At 40.5% G+C, this 25,122-nt stretch overlaps 1 protein-coding gene across 8 annotated transcripts in view; it reads right to left on the bottom strand.

Annotated features, from left to right (window-relative positions):
- LOC126334286 (NAD-dependent protein deacylase sirtuin-5, mitochondrial-like) overlaps positions 1 to 25,122 on the bottom strand; it is a 137,350-nt gene that overhangs the window by 22,338 nt on the left and 89,890 nt on the right. For 7 of the 8 annotated variants that reach the window (XM_049996820.1, XM_049996819.1, XM_049996827.1 and 4 more), the window contains exons 2-5: positions 17,864 to 18,185; positions 15,378 to 15,592; positions 10,101 to 10,243; positions 4,334 to 4,484 (exon numbers count right to left, since the gene is read on the bottom strand). In XM_049996820.1, coding sequence (XP_049852777.1) covers positions 4,334 to 4,484; positions 10,101 to 10,243; positions 15,378 to 15,592; positions 17,864 to 18,185 — 831 coding nt within the window. Of the gene's footprint in view, positions 1 to 4,333; positions 4,485 to 10,100; positions 10,244 to 15,377; positions 15,593 to 17,863; positions 18,186 to 24,082; positions 24,151 to 25,122 lie in introns of those variants that run through there. The other variant, XM_049996818.1, reaches the window with a different exon arrangement.

Here is a 25,122-nt window from a genome sequence, read left to right on the forward strand (position 1 = left end):
CTCAAAGATGCAGCGGCACACTGCATACCAGGTATGCGCCATTCCCACTTTCATCTTGCGGCAGTGGGGGAACCATGATGTCAGCACCCAGTGATGTCATGGGGACAGCAGACACAATGTATGAATGGTATCGCTCGCTCCAGTCACAGCTACTAGCATCTCCAGAAAGTGAGTGACAAGAGCACATGTGATTGTACCATAGATGACATGTAGCAGAGGAACAAAAGGTGTCAGTGGCAGCTGCATAACTCCATGTTGATGGATGATTGTCTGCTCACTGGACACACTGGGGGGGTTAGGCCACCAGAAAGCCTGCTGGACGATAATGCCCACAGTTCCCCATCAGTCTTGACCCAGATGGCAGCACTGCAGTTCGTGGCAGCTATGTCCCCCAGGTGGGACTTTCTGCTCCAAGAAAGATTATAGATGGCTTAAACGAGCGGGAAATATTATGACATAGGTCCAACCTCCTTGCTGGATAGCTAAGTACATTCCCCACCAGAACAAGAGTAACATTTATATAGGATTGGCCATATGCTTTGTTCCTGTTAAGCAGCAGTGACATCATTTGGCCTACTTTTCTCACCCAGTTAGCTCCTGTGCTCACCCCAGTTGTAGCTGACTGGCGTCTTTGTGTCAGACTTATGCCTTTTTACTCCCCTCTGCGTGGCCATCACAATGACGGCTAACCTCTCTCTCTCTATGATGTCAAGCTGTTGCATTGGTGTCTTGAGCACACATTTCTTACAGTGTGTAGCAATTAACCCTGTCTTGCAGCCATATTATGTGCAACATCAGTAGTTCTCCTTTGTTGGCACTTTGCCCGACTGTTGTGTAGAGACCTGCTTTACCTGCCATTTGTGTTACAAGGGGAAGGCATCAAAATTTTACTCCAATATTCAAGTCTTACTTCATAGCAGTTCAGTAATTACTTGTATGGCTGTACTTATATATATATATATATATAAAACAGAGATTCCAAGACTTACCAAGCGGGAAAGCGCCGGCAGACAGGCACATGAACAAAACACACAAACACACACACAGAATTACGAGCTTTCGCAACTGGCAGTTGCTTCGTCAGGAAAGAGGGAAGGAGAGGGAAAAATGAAAGGATGTGGGTTTTAAGGGAGAGGGTAAGGAGTCATTCCAATCCCGGGAGCAGAAAGACTTCCCTTAGGGGAAAAAAAGGACAGGTGTACACTCGCACACACACACACACATATCCATCCGCACATACACAGACACAAGCAGACATATTTAAAAGCAAAGAGTAAGGGCAGAGATGTCAGTCGAGGCAGAAGTACAGAGGCAAAGAAGTTGTTGAAAGACAGGTGAGGTATGAGCAGCGGCAACTAGAAATTAGCGGAGGTTGAGGCCTGGCGGATATCGAGAAGAGAGGATATACTGAAGGGCGAGTTCCCATCTCCGGAGTTCGGAAAGGTTGGTGTTGGTGGGAAGTATCCAGATAACTCGGACGGTGTAACACTGTGCCAAGATGTGCTGGCCGTGCATCAAGGCGTGTTTAGCCACAGGGTGATCCTCATTACCAACAAACACTGTCTGCCTGTGTCCATTCATGCGAATGGACAGTTTGTTGCTGGTCATTCCCACATAGAAAGCATCACAGTGCAGGCAGGTCAGTTGGTAAATCACGTGGGTGCTTTCACATGTGGCTCTCCCTTTGATCGTGTACACCTTCCGGGTTACAGGACTGGAGTAGGTGGTGGTGGGAGGGTGCATAGGACAGGTTTTACACCGGGGGCGGTTGCAAGGGTAGGAGCCAGAGGGTAGGGGAGGTGGTTTGGGGATTTCACCCATTCCATATCAAACGGTCCCTTCCCTACAGCCTAGGCCTTCGTGGCAAACGAATCTGCTCCAGTCCTGAATCCCTCGACCATTACACCAACAACCTGAAAACAGCTTTCGCATCCCGCAACTACCCTCCCAACCTGGTACAGAAGCAGATAACCAGAGCCACTTCCTCATCCCCTCAAACCCAGAACCTCTCACAGAAGAACCCCAAAAGTGCCCCACTTGTAACAGAATACTTCCCGGGACTGGATCAAACCTTGAATGTGGCTCTCCAGCAGGGATACGACTTCCTAAAATCCTGCCCCGAAATGAGATCCATCCTTCATGAAATCCTCCCCACTCCACCAAGAGTGTCTTTCCGCCGTCCACCTAACCTTCGTAACCTCTTGGTTCATCCCCATGAAATCCGCACATACACGGATGGATGGATATGTGTGTGTGTGTGTGCGAGTGTATACCTGTCCTTTTTTTCCCCTAAGGGAAGTCTTTCCGCTCCCGGGATTGTAATGACTCCTTACCCTCTCCCTTAAAACCCACACCCTTTCATTTTTCCCTCTCCTTCCTTCCTTCCTGACGAAGCAACTGCCAGTTGCGAAAGCTTGTAATTCTGTGTGTGTGTTTGTGTGTTTGTGTGTTTTGTTCATGTGCCTGTCTGCCGGCGCTTTCCCGCTATATATATATATATATATATATATATATATATATATATATATATATTTTACACACTCAACATAACTTCATGTAGTTCTGTACACTATTGTAAATCGTTCTCAACAAGTAACCACAACACTGTCCACACAAGATGAACATACAGATAGGTCATAGTGTACACACACAAGCCACAGATATATTGAAATAAACAGATGGTGACTAGGTGTGAAGAGACTTTTCAAAGATAGCAAAAATTACAGAGAGAGAGAAGATTTACTGTATTTACTTGTTCCTTCAGTCTCACAGACTACAAACATGCCTACATAGATGACGGTACCGCTGGTGGAAAAGTGTGGCAACATGTGTAAAACTGCAGAAGAACATGACTGATATTTTTTTTAAAAAAAATATGTCAATCAACTGAATGTTCATAAGTAAATTTCAAATTCTTCTACAAAAGTTTTTTAGTTACAGGTGGAGGCTGTTTTCTATAAATTATGTGCAATACAATGCAGTCAGTGATTTGTCATTAAGTGGTTTTGAGTGTTAAGCATATTATTTTTATTTTTGTATCCTTATAAGTAATAACTATTGTGCTCTATAAATTATTTCATATTCATTGGTATACGAACTTTACAACAGTAAGGGAATGTAACTAAAAATTCCACAATCCTGAACTCAGGACACAAAAATCTCTCAACACATCAGTAAATTACACATTTTGTGACTGAAGATGTTTTTACACTCATGTAACTTCACAAAGTAACATTTTAATCACATCTGGATTTTGAAACTTTTAAAATTACCAAAGAAGTGACAAACATTACTTTTCTCATGGACTCATGCAATCTTTCTTTACGTATTGTTGCCAATCAAGATAACAGATCATTAGGAAAGCTAGATAATCTCAAACAAACAAGTCTCAAGCTGCACATACACATAGATTAATCAAGATTTTGTGGCATACTGACCACACTGCATGTTGATATGTAAGTGGAAAAAATACCAAGTGAACAAATCTAGATTTCATTAAATCCCATACTATTCTCAAGGATTGAGAGGTAGCAGTATTGGAGTAATTCAGAATGGTGACATAGTACCAAACCATCCTTGCACTGAATGTATGATGGTTAGTTTAACTACTGCGTTGGAGGATGCCATTTCAAATTCGGGAAGAGTAAGACATTGGAAGATGCACCTAGACTGCAGTGTGACTGTGATAATGGAAAACGATTGTGTGTTCTGCAACAGGCATCAAATCTCAAGTATCTGCTGTGTCAATAGGTTCAATACCACACAGCACCACAACCACCAATTGCGTGCTCTGTGCACACCATGTGCAACAGATTCATGAACATGACACTAAAGAAGCATACATCCTGTATAGAATAAAAGTTGTGCTGAATATGAACAATGAATGTCATTCCAGTTGTCCAATTGGTCTCAAGGCCGCCCAACGCAAGTTACTGAAAATGTTTGAGAAGTTATGTGTCATTTGACATCTATGGTGCACAGTAACTGGACAGTGTTGAAGGGCTCCATGGCTCCATACACACAGTTAAATATCAGTAGGCGAACCAAGCAACACAAAGTATGGCAGTTTTTGAGTATTCCATCAGTACATTCATTTACAACATCGAAACAGTAGCTTTCTGTGCTCATGATCTGATCTTTCAACACCCACACAATCTTCAGCTCCCAATCAAATACTCACTCCCTATTCACTAGCTGAATCCATCATTATAGCTTGAGGTGTTGTTTAAAGATTCATATAGAGACTGCCATGCAATCCCACAAAGTTTAAACGTAGCAGAGGTCTTTGGCGTAATTAAGTGACTGACCTGTGTTATATTGTAGCAATACTTACTGAAATTCATTTGTGGCAGGAGTTTCCTCTAGGTTGAATTCTGCCACAGGTACACCTCTGGCTGCTACCTGAGGAGCAAACATTGCTGCCGGATACACAACAGAAGATGTACCCACTACTAAGCACAGGTCACAAGAATCCAAATGTAAGCCTGTTGACCAAAAAATAGTTAAAATAGTATCTTGTGAACTACAAATTTCAAGATAAACACATCAAAGTAAAAATAAGTATGCCATATAAAACAATCTGTTTATCACCCAATTTTCACTTCTGCACAATTCAGTTCAGATAATAACAGAATATGTTGTTGTTGTTGTTGTTGTTGTTGTGGTCTTCAGTCCTGAGACTGGTTGGATGCAGCCCTCCACGCTACTCTGTCCTGTGCAAGCTTCTTCATCTCCCAGTACCTACTGCAACCTACATCCTTTTGAATCTGCTTCGTGTATTCATCTCTTGGTATCCCTCTACGATTTTTACCCTCCACGCTGCCCTCCAATGCTAAATTTGTGATCCCTTGATGGCTCAAAACATGTCCTACCAACCGATCCCTTCTTCTAGTCAAATTGTGCCACAAATTTCTCTTCTCCCCAATCCTATTCAGCACCTCCTCATTAGTTACGTGATCTATCCACCTTATCTTCAGCATTCTTCTGTAGCACCACATTTCGAAAGCTTCTATTCTCTTCTTGTCCAAACTAGTTATCGTCCATGTTTCACTTCCATACATGGCTACACCCCATACAAATACTTTCAGAAACGACTTCCTGATACATAAATCTATACTCGATGTTAACAAATTTCTCTTCTTCAGAAACGCTTTCCTTGCCATTGCCAGTCTACATTTTATATCCTCTCTACTTCAACCATCATCTGTTATTTTACTTCCTAAATAGCAAAACTCCTTTACTACCTTAACTGTCTCATTTCTTAGTCTAATTCCCTCAGCATCACCCGATTTAATTTGTCTACATTCCATTATCCTCGTTTTGCTTTTGCTGATGTTCATCTTATATCCTCCTTTCAAGACACTGTCCATTCCGTTCAACTGCTCTTCCAGGTCCTTTGCTGTCTCGGACAGAATTACAATGTCATCGGCGAACCTCAAAGTTTTTACTTCTTCTCCATGAATTTTAATACGTACTCCAAATTTTTCTTTTGTTTCCTTTACTGCTTGCTCAATATACAGATTAAATAACATCGGGGAAAGGCTACAACCCTGTCACACTCCTTTCCCAACCACTGCTTCCCTTTCATGCCCCTCGACTCTTATGACTGTCATCTGGTTTATGTACAAATTGTAAATAGCCTCTCGCTCCCTGTATTTTACCCCTGCCACCTTCAGAATTTGAAAGAGAGTATTCCAGTCAACATTGTCAAACGCTTTCTCCAAGTCTACAAATGCTAGAAACGTAGGTTTGCCTTTTCTTAATCTTTCTTCTAAGATAAGTCATAAGGTCAGTATTGCCTCACGTGTTCCAACATTTCTACGGAATCCAAACTGATCCTCCCCAAGGTCCACATCTACCAGTTTTTCCATTCGTCTGTAAAGAATTTGCGTTAGTATTTTGCAGCTGTGACTTATTAAACTGATAGTTCGGTAATTTCCACATCTGTAAGCACCTGCTTTCTTTGGGATTGGAATTATTATATTCTTCTTGAAGTCTGAGGGTATTTCGCCTGTCTCATACATCTTGCTCACCAGCTGGTAGAGTTTTGTCATGACTGGCTCTCCCAAGGCTGTCAGTAGTTCTAATGGAATGTTGTCTACGCCCGGGGCCTTGTTTCGACTCAGGTCTTTCAGTGCTCTGTCAAACTCTTCACGTAGTAACTTATCTCCCATTTCATCTTCATCTACATCCTCTTCCATTTCCATAATATTGTCCTCAAGTACATCGCCCTTGTATAAACCCTCTATATACTACTTCCACCTTTCTGCCTTCCCTTCTCTGCTTAGAACTGGGTTTCCATCTGAGCTCTTGATATTCATACACGTGGTTCTCTTCTCTCCAAAGGTCTCTTTAATTTTCCTGTAGGCAGTATCTATCTTACCCCTAGTGAGATAAGCCTCTACATCCTTACATTTGTCCTCTAGCCATCCCTGCTTAGCCATTTTGCACTTCCTGTCGATCTCATTTTTGAAACGTTTGTATTCCTTTTTGCCTCTGTCATTTACTGCATTTTTATATTTTCTGCTTTCATCAATTAAATTCAATATTTCTTCTGTTACCCAAGGATTTCTAGCAGCCCTCATCTTTTTACCTACTTTATCCTCTGCCGCCTTCACTACTTCATCCCTCAGAGCTACTCATTCTTCTTCTACTGTGTTTCTTTCCCCCATTCCTGTCAATTGTTCCCTTATGCTCTCCTTGAAACTCTGTACAACCTCTGGTTCTTTCAGCTTATCCAGATCCCATGTCCTTAAATTCCCACCTTTTTGCAGTTTCTTCAGTTTTAATCTACAGGTCATAACCAATAGATTGTGGTCAGAGTCCACATCTGCCCCGGGAAATGTCCTACAATTTAAAACCTGATTCCTAAATCTCTGTCTTACCATTAAATAATCTATCTGATACCTTTTAGTATCTCCAGGATTCTTCCATGTATACAACCTTCTTTTATGATTCTTGAACCAAGTGTTAGCTATGATTAAGTTATGCTCTGTGCAAAATTCTATCAGACGGCTTCCTCTTTCATTTCTTAGCCCCAATAAATATTCACCCACTATGTTTCCTTCTCTCCCTTTTCCTACTGACGAATTCCAGTCACCCATGACTATTAAATTTTCGTCTCCCTTCACTACCTGAATAATTTCTTTTATCTCATCATACATCTCATCAATTACTTCATCATCTGCAGAGCTAGTTGGCATATAAACTTGTACTACTGTAGTAGGTGTGAGCTTCGTATCTATCTTTGCCACAATAATGCATTCACTATGCTGGTTGTAGTAGCTTACCCGCACTCCTATTTTTTTTTATTCATTATTAAACCTACTCCTGCATTACCCCTATTTTATTTTGTATTTATAACCCTGTATTCACCTGACCAAAAGTCTTGTTCCTCCTGCCACCGAACTTCACTAATTCCCACTATATCTAACTTTAACCTATCCATTTCCCTTTTTAAATTTTCTAACCTACCTGCCCGATTAAGGGATCTGACATTCCACGCTCCGATCCATAGAACGCCAGTTTTCTTTCTCCTGATAACGACGTCGTCCTGAGTAGTTCCCGCCCGGAGATCCGAATGGGGGACTATTTTACCTCCGGAATATTTTACCCAAGAGGACGCCATCATCATTTAATCATACAGTAAAGCTGCATGTCCTATGGAAAAATTACGACTGTAGTTTCCCCTTGCTTTCAGCCGTTCGCAGTACCAGCACAGCAAGGCCGTTTTGGTTAATGTTGCAAGGCCAGATCAGTCAATCATCCAGACTGTTGCCCCTGCAACTACTGAAAAGGCTGCTGCCCCTCTTCAGGAGCCACATGTTTGTCTGGCCTCTCAACAGATACCCCTCTGTTGTGGTTGCACCTACGGTACGGCCATCTGTTTCGCTGAGGCACGCAGGCCTCCCCACCAACGGCAAGGTCCATGGTTCATGGGGGGAATAAGAGAATATAGGCATTTTAAATGTGGTGCTACAAAGGAATGCTGAAGATGAAATGGGTGGATCGATTAACTAATGAGAAGGTACTGAATTGAATTGGGGAGCAAAGAAATTTGTGACAAAATTCGACGAAAATGAAGCTGGTTGACAGCATCAAAAAAGGTATTGTCAGTTTGGTAATGGAGAGAAGTATAGGGAGTAAAAAGTGAGGAAGGAGATCTAGGTCTGAATACCATAAGCAGGTTCATATTAATTTAGGTTTCAGTATTTATGCAGCGATGAAGATGCTTGTACAGGATAGATTGGAGTGGGGGGCTCCATCAAGATGGTCTCTGAACTGAAGACGTCACCACCCACAAACACCCTACATAAATATTAAATTATTATGCAAAACTGCTGGCTAGTAAGTAATTTCAGAGAGAAAAAAAAAATTAGTACTGCCAATAGACACATATCCAAGTAAAAGCTTTCTGAAAGCGAATGTTGGGTCATATGCCTTTATGTGTGTCTATCGGCAGTACTAAATATTTTGCCCCCTAAAGCTGAATACTGATTAGCTATTCTGTCTCATAATTTAGTAGTTTTTCTTAACTGAATTTTTCTTTTGAAAAAATTATATTGATAAAAAAAATTTGAGAGCCCTCTCGAAACATACCAAGGGTACAAGCAATCCCTCTCAAAATATACTAAGGGTCTCACTGAAGCCTTCACTGACCGTAATTATCCTCCCAACCTTATACAAAAACAAGTCTCCCATGCCTTATCTTTCCAGTCTTCCGCCAACTCCCAAAGGCCCACTGTCTGGCCACAGAGGAGCATTCTCGTCATAACTCAGTACCACCCAGGACTGGAGCAACTGAATTACATTCTCCTTCAGCGTTTCGATTAGCTCTCATCGTGCGATGAACTGAGAAATGTCATGCCCACTATCCTTCCCACCCCTCCCACAGTGGTATTCTGCCTACCACCGAACCTACACAATATACTGATCCATCCTTACACAACCCCTGCTCCCAATCCCTTACCTCATACCCTTGTAACAGACCTCGATGCAAGACCTGTCCCATACATCCTCCCACCAACACCTACGCCAGTCTGGTCACTAACATCACCTATCCCATCAAAGGCTGGGCTACCTGTGAAACCAGTCATGTGGTCTATAAACTAAGCTGCAATAACTGGACTGCATTCTATGTAGGCACGACAATCAACAAGATACCTGTCCGCATGAACGGCCACCGACAAACTGTCGCCAAGAAACAAGTGGACCAGGAACCCACTTCCAAACATGATATCCTTCATTTCAATGACTGCTTCATGGCCTGTGCCATATGGATCCCTCCCACCAACACCAGCTTTTCTGAACTGCGCAGGTGGGAACTTTCCCTGCAATACATCACGCTTTCCTGTAACCCTCCTGGCCTCAACCTTCATTATTCACTGTCCTCATCCATACAGCCCCTTCCTTGTTCTCTTCCAGTACTACACAGCCGCCATTCCACCACCACACCCAGTCCTACACAGCTGTCATTCCACCACCACACCCAGTCTTTTTATTTCTCTCCTTTTCTGCTACTTCCCCCCCCCCCCCCCCCCTCTCTACCCTGCCTCCCGTCTAATCCGCAGCACCTCACTGTCTGCCACCCTCACCATACTATCCCTCTCCCTCCCCGCCCAAGTCCCCATCTTACCCCCACTCAGTCACTATTCCCATCATGCACTGGTGCTGCTGCTCGCAGTTTGGTTTCAGTTGCCTGATACTGCAGTCGTGTGTGTGTGTGTGTGTGTGTGTGTGTGTGTGTGTGTGTGTGTGTGTATCCATTGTTGATGAAGGCCAATGGCCAAAAGCTTTAATTGTGAAAGTTTTTTTGTTGTGCCTATATATTACTCAGCTTCTCCGCTATATGGTTAGTAGCAACTTTCCTTCTCATAATATTGTTACATTCCATCCTGGATTTTCTGTTGTTTGATAAACATGTTTATATTTTGATACACAATTCTGATATTGTTATATTTACAAACACACAAAAAGTACATGGACTCTACTGTTTTGTCAAATTTTGGCCTTTGTACAATTTGAAAACTCTCTGAGCCATTTGAACTCAACGATGACTCTCTGTATTTTTCTTTATAATTTCCAAATGCAAATTTACATACCAGCTTGTACCAAGACTTCAGGATCCAACCCCTCCCCAAACCAGACAACATGAGGTCGCAGAAGTCCTCCACAGCCATTTGATTTGCAGTGTGGCAATTCAGAGACAGGAATGTCTGCTGAGACTGCACCTGGGTCAGGAGCCCTAAACATTAATGAAATCAGGTGGTAACAGATTGGCACAACATCAACCTATGAACAGGAAAGAAGCATTCTTTCAAAAGAAAAATTAGCCAGTAAGTCATTTATTGCTAAACTCTGATTAAAATCAGTTTGTGATTGATGTTTTATTGTCACGTGGTAGGAGTCAGCTGTCATCCAATCTTACTTTTTCGAGTGCCACGTGCTTGCTGTGCTGCTCATTTTGTAGGAATGTGCAATACTTTGTGAAACGTAGCTGGCTGTGTGCCGGCAATGCTGCTACACACACACACACACACACACACACACACACACTACACACACACGTACGTGTGTGTGTCCTCTGCTAAACTCACATGTGCGGCTTATTTACTTAAGTATTTTGTCCAAGTATTTCCAACTTCAACATTCTTCCTGGCTTCTCTACTCATTCTGTTGCTGTGACCTTACATTCAGTATATTAATTTCAGTATAGGAATGAAGGAGGTATCTGGGCTAATAGAAATGTAGAAAAACAAGTAATTAACAGGATGAAAAACATATTTCTGCTATGCACACTATGCAGGAACCCTGACACAGCATTCTATGCAATTTATTACCTTTGCAGCCTTTCCAAACAACATCCTCTCCAGAGTATGTCCTTCAGTGGCTGTTGAAGAGCCTTCTACAGCACAAAAAGTATTAATTCATATACTCTTACAATCGGAATGGAAAAAAATCCAACTTTTTGACAATAACAGCTTTCTTGTAAAACAAAACTCAGTTCAGTATATCCCAATTAATTCTAAAGCTTTTTAATATAATTCTGCTATATCAGAGCAAATCCAAAAGCTTTCATTGTAAGGTCGCTTTTACATATGTTTCAACAAAATGTCTTCTTCTTTGACTAACTAACTACTGTAAAACAATGTTCTTGGTCTTTTGCAAGATAATAATGAAGATAGTGTAATCATTCTGAAGAGGACTGATTTGTTACATGCAATAATCTGGTTGCTCGAAGCATGGGAAGAGATTCTGAATGTGTCACTAAAGTGCACGTCATTTATGACGGCGGCCGAGTTTAGGTTTGTTCTGCGCACCTGATGTCACAAAACACAGTCAGCCAATGAACAGAGATCGACATTGCCAGAGCGCAGTGCAGAGCACGGACGAGTGTCTTCAGTTTTAGAAACGTTCAGTCATAAATAAAGTAATTGAACAAAAGCAATGTCTTGATAGCAGACTTTCTTTTATAGAAAGTTTGGAAAAGCATTCTTTATACCAATTGCTTCATATTTTATTGATTAATTAAACCAAACAAGCAATAAGCCTCCTAATAGCAATAGCAAGGAAAGTTGTTTGTATCATTCTCACTAACCGCTTTTTCACAATAAAGAACAGCGGTAATTGTTTATATCCTATTGTACTTCGACGAAACGTGAGTAATTCATAGTCATACCAACAGTGTTTGTCAGTATTTTGCGTGATATTTTAAAGTCCTCCAGGAAATGTATTGAATGATGAGCTGTGTTAGCGTAATGGTTAAAGTGTATGGCTGCTAAGTGAAAGGTTCCAATTCAAATCTTGTTCAGTGCTTAATATTTCTTTATTTAAAAACAATATCGAAGTGTTTTACTTCATGAATTTTATTTGTTTGAATGTAATTTTTTGAAATTTCTAGTGGCAACTAAAATCGAACATACGGAAAGTATACGCTATGGACTTACCTCTGCTAACTCTTCAAATTTTCGTGCAATGGTTTACTACATCTAATGCTGCACAATAACTGCATTGAACACCGAAACAAAATTAAGTCATTTATGGGGGGAATGTATCAGTCAATAATATGCGTAAAAATCTAATTTTTGGGCCAAATAGTTTTAGTGAAATCGAATGATAAAGTGTGTCAAAGCAGTCGAAACACCATGTATCTGCACAGGCGAGCAGTTCAATGATGACAAAATCGCACACATCGTGGAATGTGAGGAGCATGTTTCTGTAGATGTGAAAGGGTTAATGCCGCTGTGGTGGCTTTACTTCATAAACTGCACGCTCCCTCCTAAACGTAAGTCTGCGAGCTATACTATGACGCTGCTTCTCTTGGCGCGTACAACTGGCAACGCAGCAATCTCCCGCGTCTGGGTGGGCATGCGTGAACCGCCAAGATAAAAGAATTGAACAATAGTAAGGTCTTGGAAGATTCTTTTAGACCGTGAAGATGGATTTCTAACTTTGAATCCATGTGTGAAGCCAAAGTCAAAGATGGAAATGAGTGAAACCAAAGTCAAAGATAGAAATGATGATATCATTTTGTTGCTAAAACATGTACCAGGCTGTGAGATGTCAGTGCAGAGGACATTACAGAATGAATAGCAAATGATGAAGTTGATGAAGTAACTGAAAACGAAATGAAATTGTTGAAATTGTGACTAGGGACAAGTAACAGAAGAGAAGGAAACAAAATTAGATGACATGAGAAATCCAGTTCTACATTTAGAAAAGTATAAAAAGTATAAGAAAGGGTGTGCTGAATGGCACAGATGGGGTCAGAAGAGAGAATTATAGAACTCAGGTCTATCAGGCTTTTTAGTTATCTGGCTTGACATCCCGCCACATTATGCCAGATAGTCGAGAACCTACTGTACTTGTAACTAATGCATTAGTTTTGGTCTTATTTAGTTTTAGATTATATTTTGAAAGAATTATTTCTATCTGAGTCAGTATTTACTGCTGATAGTCCTCACTGTTAATCAAGATTGCTGCATCTCCTGTTAAATGTGACCTTTCTGTTTTCTGACCATGAACTTTAACTCCTGCTATCTATAAATTTTCTCTACCTCATCTAATGCTTTTTGTATGTGTATCTATATTACTAAACAGCTAACATGTTGCACAGTCATTGGTCCTACTTGCAGGTTGCCTATCTAATGGCTTTCGAGGGCAACACAAATTTGATTTTCAGTATTTCATATTAATTATTGACTGAATTGCAATTTTTTAAAATGCTATCATAATCTACCCATTAAGAGGTACAATCTTATATTAAAAGTCCAACACAGCAAGACAGATGTTACATTTAGAAACTGTGTATATGTCTTGATGCAGCACAGATCATGACACGCTAGTTACCCAGACTACATTCATCCTGCAGTTGAGAGTGAGAGCACTTAGCATCTTCCGACAAACTTTAAACATAATTTCAAACCTTTTCCAAGCTTTCTTGTTAACATGCTTAACATAAAATATTTAACACATTAACTCATTTGTAAAGTGATAAGAGGCTTGACACTGTTTTATACATGGGAATCCAATTCTATAAATAACTGGGGTTTACTGGTATTAAATAATATGGGTGATGGTCAACATTTTTGTCTCAGTGCTTGTCTGACTTCCACCTGCATTTCTTGGTGTCCACACATCATTACCACACTTCCTTCTCAATACTAACTCAAAATAACTCCCCAGCTCTCTACATCTTACTTGTCTACAGTAACTTGAAAACCTAAAAGGAAGGAAGATGGGATTTAGAACTGCATTAATGGCAAAGATATTAAATATGAAACACAAGCTCAGGTACAGAAAGTATGAGGAAGGAAATGGGTCACTTCATTCTCACAGGAAACAGCCCAGTGTATCCATTATTAGATTTCAGGGAACCCTTAAAAGTCCAATTTAGGATCTTTAGATAAATAATTTAAAGCCTGCCTTTTCTGAATGGGAATCCACAGGGTTAACCACAATGCCATTTCAAGTATGGTTTATAACAATTTATAACTGTCACATGCGGTCCATTATCTAATTACTGTTTTCTCCAGAAAGGAGGTGTAACAGACAATCATGTTGCTCTTTTTTGCAAATTCTAATAATGTATATTCTCTGATGATGTAAATAAAATTGAAAGAAACTTACACATGGGAAAAATACATTAAAAACAAAGATTCCAAGACTTACCAAGTGGGAAAGTGCCGGTAGATAGGCACAATGAATAAAACACACAAACACACACACACAGAATTTGAGCTTTCGCAACCGGCGGTTGCTTCGTCAGGAAAGAGGGAAGGAAAAGGAAAGATGAAAGGATGTGGGTTTTAAGGGAGAGGGTAAGGAGTCATTCCAATCCCGGGAGCGGAAAGACTTACCTTAGGGGGAAAAAAGGATAGGTATATACTCACTCGCGCACGCGCGCACACACACACACACACACACACACACACACACACACACACATCCCTCCATCCATACATACATACACAGACATGTCTGCTATATCAGAGCAAATCCAAAAACTTTCATTGTAAGGTCGCTTTTACATATGTTTCAACAAAATGTCTTCTTCTTTGACTAACTAACTACCGTAAAACAATGTTCTTGGTCTTTTGCTAGATAATAATGAAGATAGTGTAATCATTCTGAAGAGGACTGATTTGTTAGATGCAATAATCTGGTTGCTCGAAGCATGGGAAGAGATTCTGAATGTGTCACTAAAGTGCACGTCATTTATGACGTGTGTGTGTGTGTGTGTGTGTGTGTGTGTGTGTGTGTGTGTGTGTGTGTGTGTGCGCGCGCACGCGAGTATATACCTATCCTTTTTTCCCCCTAAGGTAAGTCTTTCCGCTCCCGGGATTGGAATGACTCCTTACCCTCTCCCTTAAAACCCACATCCTTTCATCTTTCCTTTTCCTTCCCTCTTTCCTGACGAAGCAGCCACTGGTTGCAAAAGCTCAAATTCTGTGTGTGTGTGTTTGTGTGTTTTATTCATTGTGCCTATCTACCGGCGCTTTCCAGCTTGGTAAGTCTTGGAATCTTTGTTTTTAATGTATATTCTCTGACATTTCTGGTATCATACAAAGTTTCTAACTGAAGAATCTGTCCTAGTTTTTATTCAAATTTTGCATGACAAACAACAGATATTAGGAAATAAAAATATTTAATGACATATGAAACATTGTCACTTAATGTTTGCACTAAAATTGCTGCTGCTTACTGAATAATCAGTGACTTTCAAGGAAATTTTAAAAGGATGGGAGAGCATCCATGAACAACATACAAGAACAACAACTGCATTGAAATGGACTGCTATAATCTTCATAGATAATACTCTCATCAATGCATTGTGGACTAAGATAAAGTGAATGTCCAAAACAAGCAAGGTGACATACCCTTTTCCAGCCAGCGATGGACATATTGGGCTGACTCTGTTCTCTAACACTTCATGGCATTTGGTGCACCTTGTTTTGAAAAGTGAACCGTGCAGTTCTATAACATCTTCAGCACCAGCTTGTTGATGCAACCCATCAATATTTTGTGTAATTATTGTAAATGATTTCCCTTGATCTCTGAATCTCTTTTGGCAATCTGCTATGGCAAAATGAGCCTGCAACAGTAGTTGCATTACTTTAACACTATTTTAATTGAAAACACCTACAACCATTGGAATTAATAGCTCTCCAGAAAATTATGTTGTAGGCCCAAGCATAAAAAGTGCTAAATTTTAGACTTCTATTAATAACAATCTAGTACTATTCTTAGTAGATTTTCAATGCCCTTACTGACATGCCTGTCAATCAAATCAGTACTCAAAAGTTTGATAAGTTTGCAAGAAATCTTTATGAGCAACATGCCTTTTTTTGTGAGCTGAAAGAAGTTTATAACACCTAAGTATGAATGTAAACTGGAATGGTGACAATGTCACTAAATAATTTAACACTAGGCGCAGGCATAACAATAAAGTTCAATTCTACAGATTTCTATAATTATAATATTACATTTTGATTACAGTCCTCTGCTGCACCAGTGTACAATGTAACTGTTGTGACAGTGAGTGCTAAATTTACCACAGAAGAACTGGCATAGTCAAAAGAAAGAGAAAGAAAACTCCACAGCAAAGAAACAAAAGTTTCCTGTGTAAGATACCACAGTAATACAAGAAATTTCAAATTCACTCTTTCCTTAGCAAATATTCAAATAAGCAGCAATTTCAAAGAAAATTCTGATAAAACTTTCATGTATTACCACCACCCTCAAACATAGGCTACACCTGATAAAATTACAAAAGTGGGTGCGAGTGTCACATTTGGAAATGTTGGTACATGGTGGGAGACTGGTAAGGCTGCAGCTAAAAGGCCAAAGTTGCCTTAGCAGGTAAGTGGCGTCAGGGTGTTGTGCATAGAAGAGGCATTTATGAAACATCAGGAGATGGGGAGAAGTTAGTACGGGCTTCTAACAGCTTCACGGTCATACAAAACTGGCATTCAATAGTTGTACACTACATCCATCAATCATTTCTACGATATCCAATCTGCACAGCTCAAAAGGCACATCTCTGAGAGGCGAGTACAGCGATACAAGCCACTTAACTGTACCACAAAAATTATAAAAACTACAGCATTGTTAATCATACACTAGCCAATAAATTCCACTAAATTATTAAAATGTACAGCCATTAAATGTGTGAAGCTACAGAGCCACGCAATATTTTAAACTAAAGACTTCAATGCTAGATACAAAGTATCATTTTAACTTGTTCTACAGTTTGGCTATGCACGTTGCAACAACATTGTAAATACCTTACACTTGCCAGTGACACATCATACACAGTAATACAGTATAAGACGACCAATAAAACTTACCATGTCCTTATCATGATCCAGTGGCTTCATTAAATATAAGATGGTTTAGTTATGCAAAACTGCGATTTTATTTTATATGCCTGTAATTGATCCACAACTAATAAAAATGATACAAGAGACTGTAAAATGAATGGTACCACCAGATAGCTTGTTTAAAGACTATGCTAGAAAATACTCAACTTGCACAGATGCCTGAATTTAAAGATAAATTTGTATTGTGTATTATATCAATGATACTAAAACTGACATTTACCTACATTTCATCGAAACATATTAGTACTACTGTATTAATGAATGTAAAGAAGCTTCTTTGTACAAGCCAGATGTGGGAGTATAAAAGATACGGCATCCAACTGACCTGTGTCGTTAGCTCATGTGGGGCCATAAGCAATGGATCATCATCACTTTGTTTCACAGTCTGGACTCTTAATTCTGGTCAGTGATAAGCCATACTGCTATGTTGATAGAATCTTTTATGTGTAGCGGAACATGGAGATTGATTGGTGATCAGGTGATGCCCAGTTTCTTTAGTGCAGTCTCAGGAAGTCTATGAATGGCATGGCTTGTACTTCTAACTTAGTTACATTTTGATTTCACATTCTGCAACTTTTATAATTTGCGTTAAGTTGGAGCATGGCTTAATTAGTGAATGCTGAGGTACAGTCAGTACTGGGATATAATGATGCAGAAAAACTTAATGTTTGTGAATTTTATTTACAGCATTCCAGTGCTTTATTTAAATATTACTGACACCATAGCACAGTACCCATGTGCTCACAACTACTGGACAGTAATTCGCAGAGTCTATGAAGGCAAGACTCCCCCCCCCCCCCCCCCCCTCCAACACACACCCGCACACAAAAACAAGGTCAAATAAAGTTTTGATCAGGGGCATAAGCTCACAATCTCATACGGCTGTATCACAACAAAGAAATTAACTTTTCTACTAATATTATTGTAAGTATGGCAACAAAATCTCCACCCACATGAGTACTAGGTTAAGGAACAAACAGTACCTTGTTTGGTTTTCTTGTCATCACAAGTTCTCTTCTATAATGATAAAACTCCCACACAAGAGACGGATCTCTCTGGAAAGCTTCAGGTGTGGCTAAGTTTTGTGCTTGATACTTCCTCCAGAATCCTCCAGATCCCCTGAAGGTTGGTATACCTGATTCTGCAGATACACCTGCTCCAGATAACACAACACAGTTTTTCGATTTTCTGAGCACATCCTTAAAGGCTGCCATGTCAGATATTGGTCGATTTCGTGAAGCCATTGTAGCTCTCAAAGTTAAAACTTTCCCTCCAGAGAAAAATGAATGCTTGAGTAGAACCATCCTGCACAAAAGTGTAAAGCTTTGGTTAGTTTATCACTTTATTTCTTAAAAAAAAAACTCATTGTAACTGATACATACACACAACTAAGCTTTCCATCATAAGGTGTTTTAATACACAATATGACAATCACATTTCACGCAGAAAAATCAGCAAAGCTTACTTTAACTTCATAAGTAGTTTTCTGCTTTTGACAGACTAAATAAAATCATTTTAAAAGAACTGTTTGACAGGTTGGATTTGTATAATGTGTCACGTGTATACAAAAGACATAACTGTGTGCACCTGTACAAATACAGTTCTACACATAAAATGAGTAAGGAAAGTGCATTAAATACAATGTATATCTCACATTTCTGAAGCACTCCAAATGTTTTTCCCACTGACTCAGCAATGTAACAATCAGGCCATTTGAGAACAAATATAAAATTATTTTTGAATTACAGATGCAGCCCTATCTTCATCCAGGTCAGAGTACTGGTAGTCTCCAATCAAGATGCCTTCAACTTCCTCTATGTTGTAATTGCCCAATTCATGTTTCATTCTAAAGGGTTCCTGTCTTTCTTTCCCAATACTTATAAATCACCATACAACAGAGACACTGAGTTGCAAATATGCACAACAAGAAGACTGTTAGTAAGTAAGCTTTTGGCCAAAAAGCCTTCTTCTGGACTAAACAACACCCACACACGCACATATTCGTGAAAACACAACTCGCACACACATGACCACTGTCTCTGGCTGCCAAAGTAGCTACGCCTGACATTCTGCAGCAAGTCTGCCACGAAATCAACTTCAGATGGGATGTTTGCCACATTATCAATGGAAGTCACATCCAAACTGCATAGCTAAGTAAAGCTGTAACCGACCTGAAGGTTGGTTTGACCATTACAGTACTTACTAGGCATGGTCCCATTTGAGCTGGTATGCTGTTGCCTTTTTCCGATTTTAACTTACTCACAAGGAACCCCTTGAGAGCAAAGTTGCAAGTACAGTCTTTAGAGAGGCTCATTCGAAAGTGTTATGTTAACAATCACAACAGGAAAATCATTAGCTGTTAATGACTCACTACGTGCGTCAGGATGATGACAGAAAATGAGTGCCCAAGAGGTGCAGGGTCCAACTTACTATGGGATGTATGTGTTACACTTCAAAAAATGGACATCAACATTCAAGAAATGTTCAAAACAAACCATTAACTTGCACCACAAACACCGAATGAAAAATGGCATGCCACGGCAATCTCAAAGGTTCAGACTGTCAAATTGAAGGTGAACTCCTTGGGAATTACAAACTATACAGGACGTTCAGTTAGGTATCCACTCTTAGAGAATGCACATAGAATATTTTGGTGTATAGGGGTGATGAGAAGTGATGGAATATGAAGGGATGCAAACAAATGCAAAACAGTCTGTCATGAAGCTTGTAGTGCAGCTGGCTATCCTTTAAGACGTTGCTGCAGATAGTGTGACAATACGCTCTATAGGCATGGGGGGGGGGGGGGGGGGGAAGAAAAAAAGAAAAAAAATAAAGTTCAGAGGCTGAGTGGTTCCAGGTGGTATGCCTTGCAATGTCACACACTTTTCAGGAGAGATAGTTTGCTCTGAAGGAGAATTATTTTTATACACAGACCAGGAATCAAGAAAACGCAAGTTATTTTGACCAGCTATTGGCCAAAACCACTGCTCATACCACAGTCATAGTCTTTTTAGACCGATTCTACACTTTGCTGTGCATTGTCAAGATGACTCTTTGTTTGAAATTTCATTATCTTGTGTCTTCCAATTCTGTAGCAATGTCTGAAGTTATGCAACCATCCACTGCTTCCCTTGAAATCACTGTAATCTATGTTATGCGCAGTTTCATCTGCATAACATAGTAGGTCACTATCATACACGGCCTGTAAACTGTACCAAGCATCCTTGAAATGTGCAAACACCAGTTTTTGTAACAAGTGTGCCTTGTCCTCCCTTGAATATCCATAGTTTTTCTTGTGCACTACACCGTCATAATGCTGTGCACTTATTCGAAATCTGTTCATAATTTTTTTTTACTATGTTTCAATGATCTCCCACATATCTTATTATGTTTAGAACCTGCTCCTTGGACAACGATTATCCTTTACTACATTTCACTGAAGATGGGATCTGTGGTTTCCTGTCCAACAGTGATGGTGAACTAGATGGCTTTACACCTGTTTCACTATCACTTTCAATTTTTAAGCGTGTAACATCATTGTACTCCTCATGTGTTACCTGCACAGTTGAGCATATGTGACACCACACGTTCCACTGACTCATCTTGCAGAGCTAATTCTTCATCTGCCACTTCTTTCTCACTCTGTGAAATTCCTTGGGTTCCTATCTGATGAAATGGTAACTTTGACACCTGTTGACCTGTTGTAGATATAATGCAATGTTTGCTTTGTTTATTGTTGCTATTGCTCTGCTTTGTATTAACACCACTAGAGAGGAGAGCAGCTACGAAAGTGGGTGAGGGTCGGATGCGCAGAAGCATGCGGAAGTTTACCACGTGACTCACAGCCAATTACACACCAGTGACATTCTTGTCTTCATTCTGTGTGGGTCGTGCTGTGTTCGGAAGTTCTAACTGCTTAGTGTTCCGTACTGAGTGTTGACTACCTTCATAGTGTTCATTGTGAGTGATGGTATGCAATCACGCCGAGTGCTACACAAACAGGCAAGAGGAATAGTGTCCCATGTGTACCAATACTTTAAGAGACAATCTTCTGCTGAATCCACGCCGGCACAAGGCGCAGGTTGCACCGTTGCCAAATGCCAGGAGCACTAAGTTCAAGCATGTGGTGTTTGTTTGAGGACCATTCAGAAAATATCCAGCAAAGCTAAGACGTATATGGAAGCCTGCGGCTCCGCTGTTTTCAAATCACCAGGGAAGTAACACAACCAAAAACGAGAAGTGGGTGAGCTAGACGATTTCACGAAAAACGTTTTGCAGCACATAGTGTCCAGTATGTATGCTGAAGGTGAATGTCCAGCAGCAGAAAACTAGTTTTGCGTATTAAAGAAGTTGAAAATTTTAACGGAAGCAAATGGACCATGTTGAGGATATTGAAAAACATGGGGTTCAGGTATCAGAAAAAAAAACTATGGTAGGAAATTATTAATGGAACGAAGCAATATTGTAGCTGGAAGAACTGTGTTTTTGAGAGCAATGCAGCAGATCAGAGAAGCTGACACATCTCGAATTTACTACTTAGATGAAACTTTCATTAATCAGAACCACACAAGGGCTATGTGCTGGAAAATGAGTGATGGGTATGGTGGATTAGAAGTTCCTATTGGCAAGGGTAACAGAATTATAGTGCTTCAGCAGATACTGGCTTTATTCCCCAGGGTAAGCTGATTCTTAAGGCATCAAAGGCTAAGAATTCTGAAGATTACCACTCTGAAACAACGTACAGCATCTTCAAAAGGTGGTTAACACAAAAATTATAGCCATGTATTCCTGTGTCTTCAGTTATAGCCATGGACAATGTGAGCATCCACTCCGTCCAAGTGAACAAACTCCAAATATGAAATCCAAAAAGGCAGACATTTTGCTTGACTGTCATCTAACAAAACACCTCACAACTCGTCGCATACCAGAGCAGAATTGCTGGTTCTTGTCAGTCAACACAAGCCTGCATACAGAGTTTATGAGATAGATGAAATTGCAAAGCAGTATGGACACCATATCATTAGATAACCCTCACACCATTGCTATTACAACACAATTGAGCTGGTATGGATTCACGTTAAAGCATATATTGCAGAAAAGAACAATACATTCAAAATTGCAGCTGTCGAGAGACTTATACATCAGGCAATAGACAGCATCTCAACACCTGCATGGGCAGCTTGCGTAAGACATGCAGAAAAACTGCAAGATGAAGATTACAACAGAGAAATTGGCAGGGACACGGTTACGGAACCATTCGCCGTAAATCTTGCTGAGTCTGATTCATCTACATCGGACAGCGAAGAAAATGGCGTTGATTTCTTGCTGTGAAGTATGTAAGTACCAATTACTGCTACTTATGACTTTATTTGTGTGACTGTGTCTGCAGCAGCACAAAAAATTATTACTAGCTCATGTTTCACCTTTGACCTTGTAACAATGCCATTTTCTTCATAAAACATATTTCATTCAATTAAGAACATATACTACACTCATGCTCATAAATTAAAGATAATTGCAGAATGTAGTGCCACACAACGTGGCACTACACAAAACTGGTGCTAATAGCGTAGGCACATAGGGAACACACACGACACAGATCTGTAAGTCCACGGTATTGGTGATAAGTTGAGAAAACCGCCCCGAAACACATGTGCTACAAAACGCCACTGCTTCCTGCGCATGTACCCCGACATCAATATGAGATATGATCACCATGCACACGTACACAGGTCGCACAACGGGTTAGCATATTCTAGATCAGGCGGTCGAGCAGCTGCTGGGGTATAGCCTCCCATTCTTGCACCAGTGCCTGTCGGAGCTCCTGAAGTGTCCAAGGGGTGTGAAGACATGCCGTGATATGTTGACCGAGAGCATCCCAGATGTGCTCGATGGGATTTAGGTATGGAGAAGCAGGCCACTCCATTCACCAGATATCTTCTGTTTCAAGGTACTCCTCCACGATTACTTCCCGATACACCTGACCTGTTACTGTTCCTCTGTCAAGGACATGCAGGGTTGTACGTGCACCAATCATAATCCCACCCCCACACCATCAAACAAAGACCTCCTTTACAGGTCCCTTTCGAGGACATTAAGGGGTTGCTATCTGGTTCCTGATCCATGCCAGATGAAAGCCCGGTGAGAATCACTGTTCAAACTACACCCGGACTCGTCCGTGAACAAAACCTGGGACTATTGTTCCAATGACCATGTACTGTGTTCTTGACACCAGGCTTTATGGGCTCTCCTGCGGCCAGGGGTCAGCAGACTGCACCTTGCAGGTCTCTGGGCGAATAAACCATTTCTGTTCAGTTGTCTGTAGATGGTGTGTCCGGAGACAACTGCTCCAGTGGCTGCGGTAAGGTTCCGAGCAAGGCTACCTGCAGTACTCCATGGCCGTCTGCGAGCGCTGATGGTGAGATATCAGTCTTCTTGTGGTGTTGTACACTGTGGACGTCCTGTACTGTAATGCCTGGACATGTTTCCTGTCTGCTGGAGTTGTTGCCATAATCCCGAGATCACACTTTTGGTACACGGAGGGCCCGTGCTACAACCTGCTATGTTTGACCAGCCTCCAGTTGCCCATGTGTTCTACTCCTTACAGCGTCATCAATATGTGTTCTTTGAGCCATTTTCAACACACAGTCGCCTTTAGCATGTCTGAAAACGTCTACACACTTACTCACTGCACTGTACTCTGACACGCACCAACACATATCTGGTTATGTGGACTGCTGCCAGCGTCACCGTGCGTCAAATGCACCGCATGGTCATCCTCCAAGGTGATTTAAACCCACAAACCGCCCACCAGAGCATTGTTTCACAATGTATCAGCTTTATCCTTAATTTATGAGCACGAGTGTATAACGCCGTAGCAGGTTGCACAATGAAAGAAAATTAGCTTTTAGTAAAACATTAAACGAGCTGTTTCTGATATCCTTATGGTCGCAAATTATTAAAACTTGAAAATGCTTTAAATGTATTCAATCACTGTGGATGCCTAATGTAAGCAATGCAAAAATTCATTTGATTAATGAAAAAAAATTTTATCGTTCAAAAGAACATTAAACATTGGCAGCATTTAAAGAAAGAATGAAGCTACATCATGATTACTGACAAAATAGTGTGTGTCTTTTAAGTTGAAGCTCTTCCATCTGTGTTTACTTTACAAATAAACTGTTGTTTTGGAAGGGATTCACCTTGAGCTAAACACAATTGTTTCTTTTTGTGCTATCACCCAGAGATGTTTCATTGAGGTTTCAGCATCATCGTTGGGCTTTCACTTGCGTTCTGTTATACAATAGGAAAAATATTTGTTATTACTTACGTATATATAAATTAGAGATTTAAGAAAGTTTTTACAAATCTGAAAACAGCATAAAGTTTTGCATATATACATTGGTACCACATGCAGTGGTTTTCCTGGCTTTTTATGTTTTTATTTACAGCTGTTTTACTTTCAGAGTCTGTCGCTTTTTTATGATTGTGAATGTTGTGATTGAGTTCAACATTAATTAATTCTATGTGGAAGGTTGTGCGTGCGCGCGTATGAAGTTTCTCATTACTAAGAATGCAGTTCATAAAGTTCCTTGTGGAACGATGTTTATGCTAGTGCGCCATCAGCTGCCTCAGAGCATGAATTGACAGAAAGAAACTGGCAGCATCACAAGGTATCTTTCCTCTCTCTCTCTGTTCAGAATGCATGGGCACCCGCCTTTGTAGCTGCGCTCCACTATAGCAATTTTGTGAGTTACTCAGCAGCTAAGCATTTCAACTACACTCCATAGCCTCATGCTGTGCTCACCATTAGATACCTCCAGTCTGCCCCCTGTTGCCATTAGCAGCCAATATTGTGGTCCCATGGTAGACAATATGTGAAGCGTCAAATGCTGTAAATATCATTGGCCTTTTGTGGCCTCACACTCCGTGTCAGCTAGTTATCGGGCGACCTACAATTTAAGGGAGGGGGGGGGGGGGGTAGTTCAAAAAATATGATTTTTTTATTGCATAAAACATTAGCTTAACTATCCAAGAACATGCTGTCAAAATTTCAAAGTGAAATTCGCATTCTTTTAGATTTTACGAGCATAGAACTGAGTGCACATCATGTACAGGCTCGAGCGCAGATAGGGCTATCAAGGGATGAATTACTGGAGAGATGTTTAGGTGGCCACACACAAAATGTGAATGAAAGTTTTAATTCTACTACTTGGCGATTAGCTCCTAAATACTTGCACTC

Source organism: Schistocerca gregaria, chromosome 2, assembly GCF_023897955.1.
Source record: "Schistocerca gregaria isolate iqSchGreg1 chromosome 2, iqSchGreg1.2, whole genome shotgun sequence".
Classification (NCBI taxonomy): domain Eukaryota; kingdom Metazoa; phylum Arthropoda; class Insecta; order Orthoptera; family Acrididae; genus Schistocerca; species Schistocerca gregaria.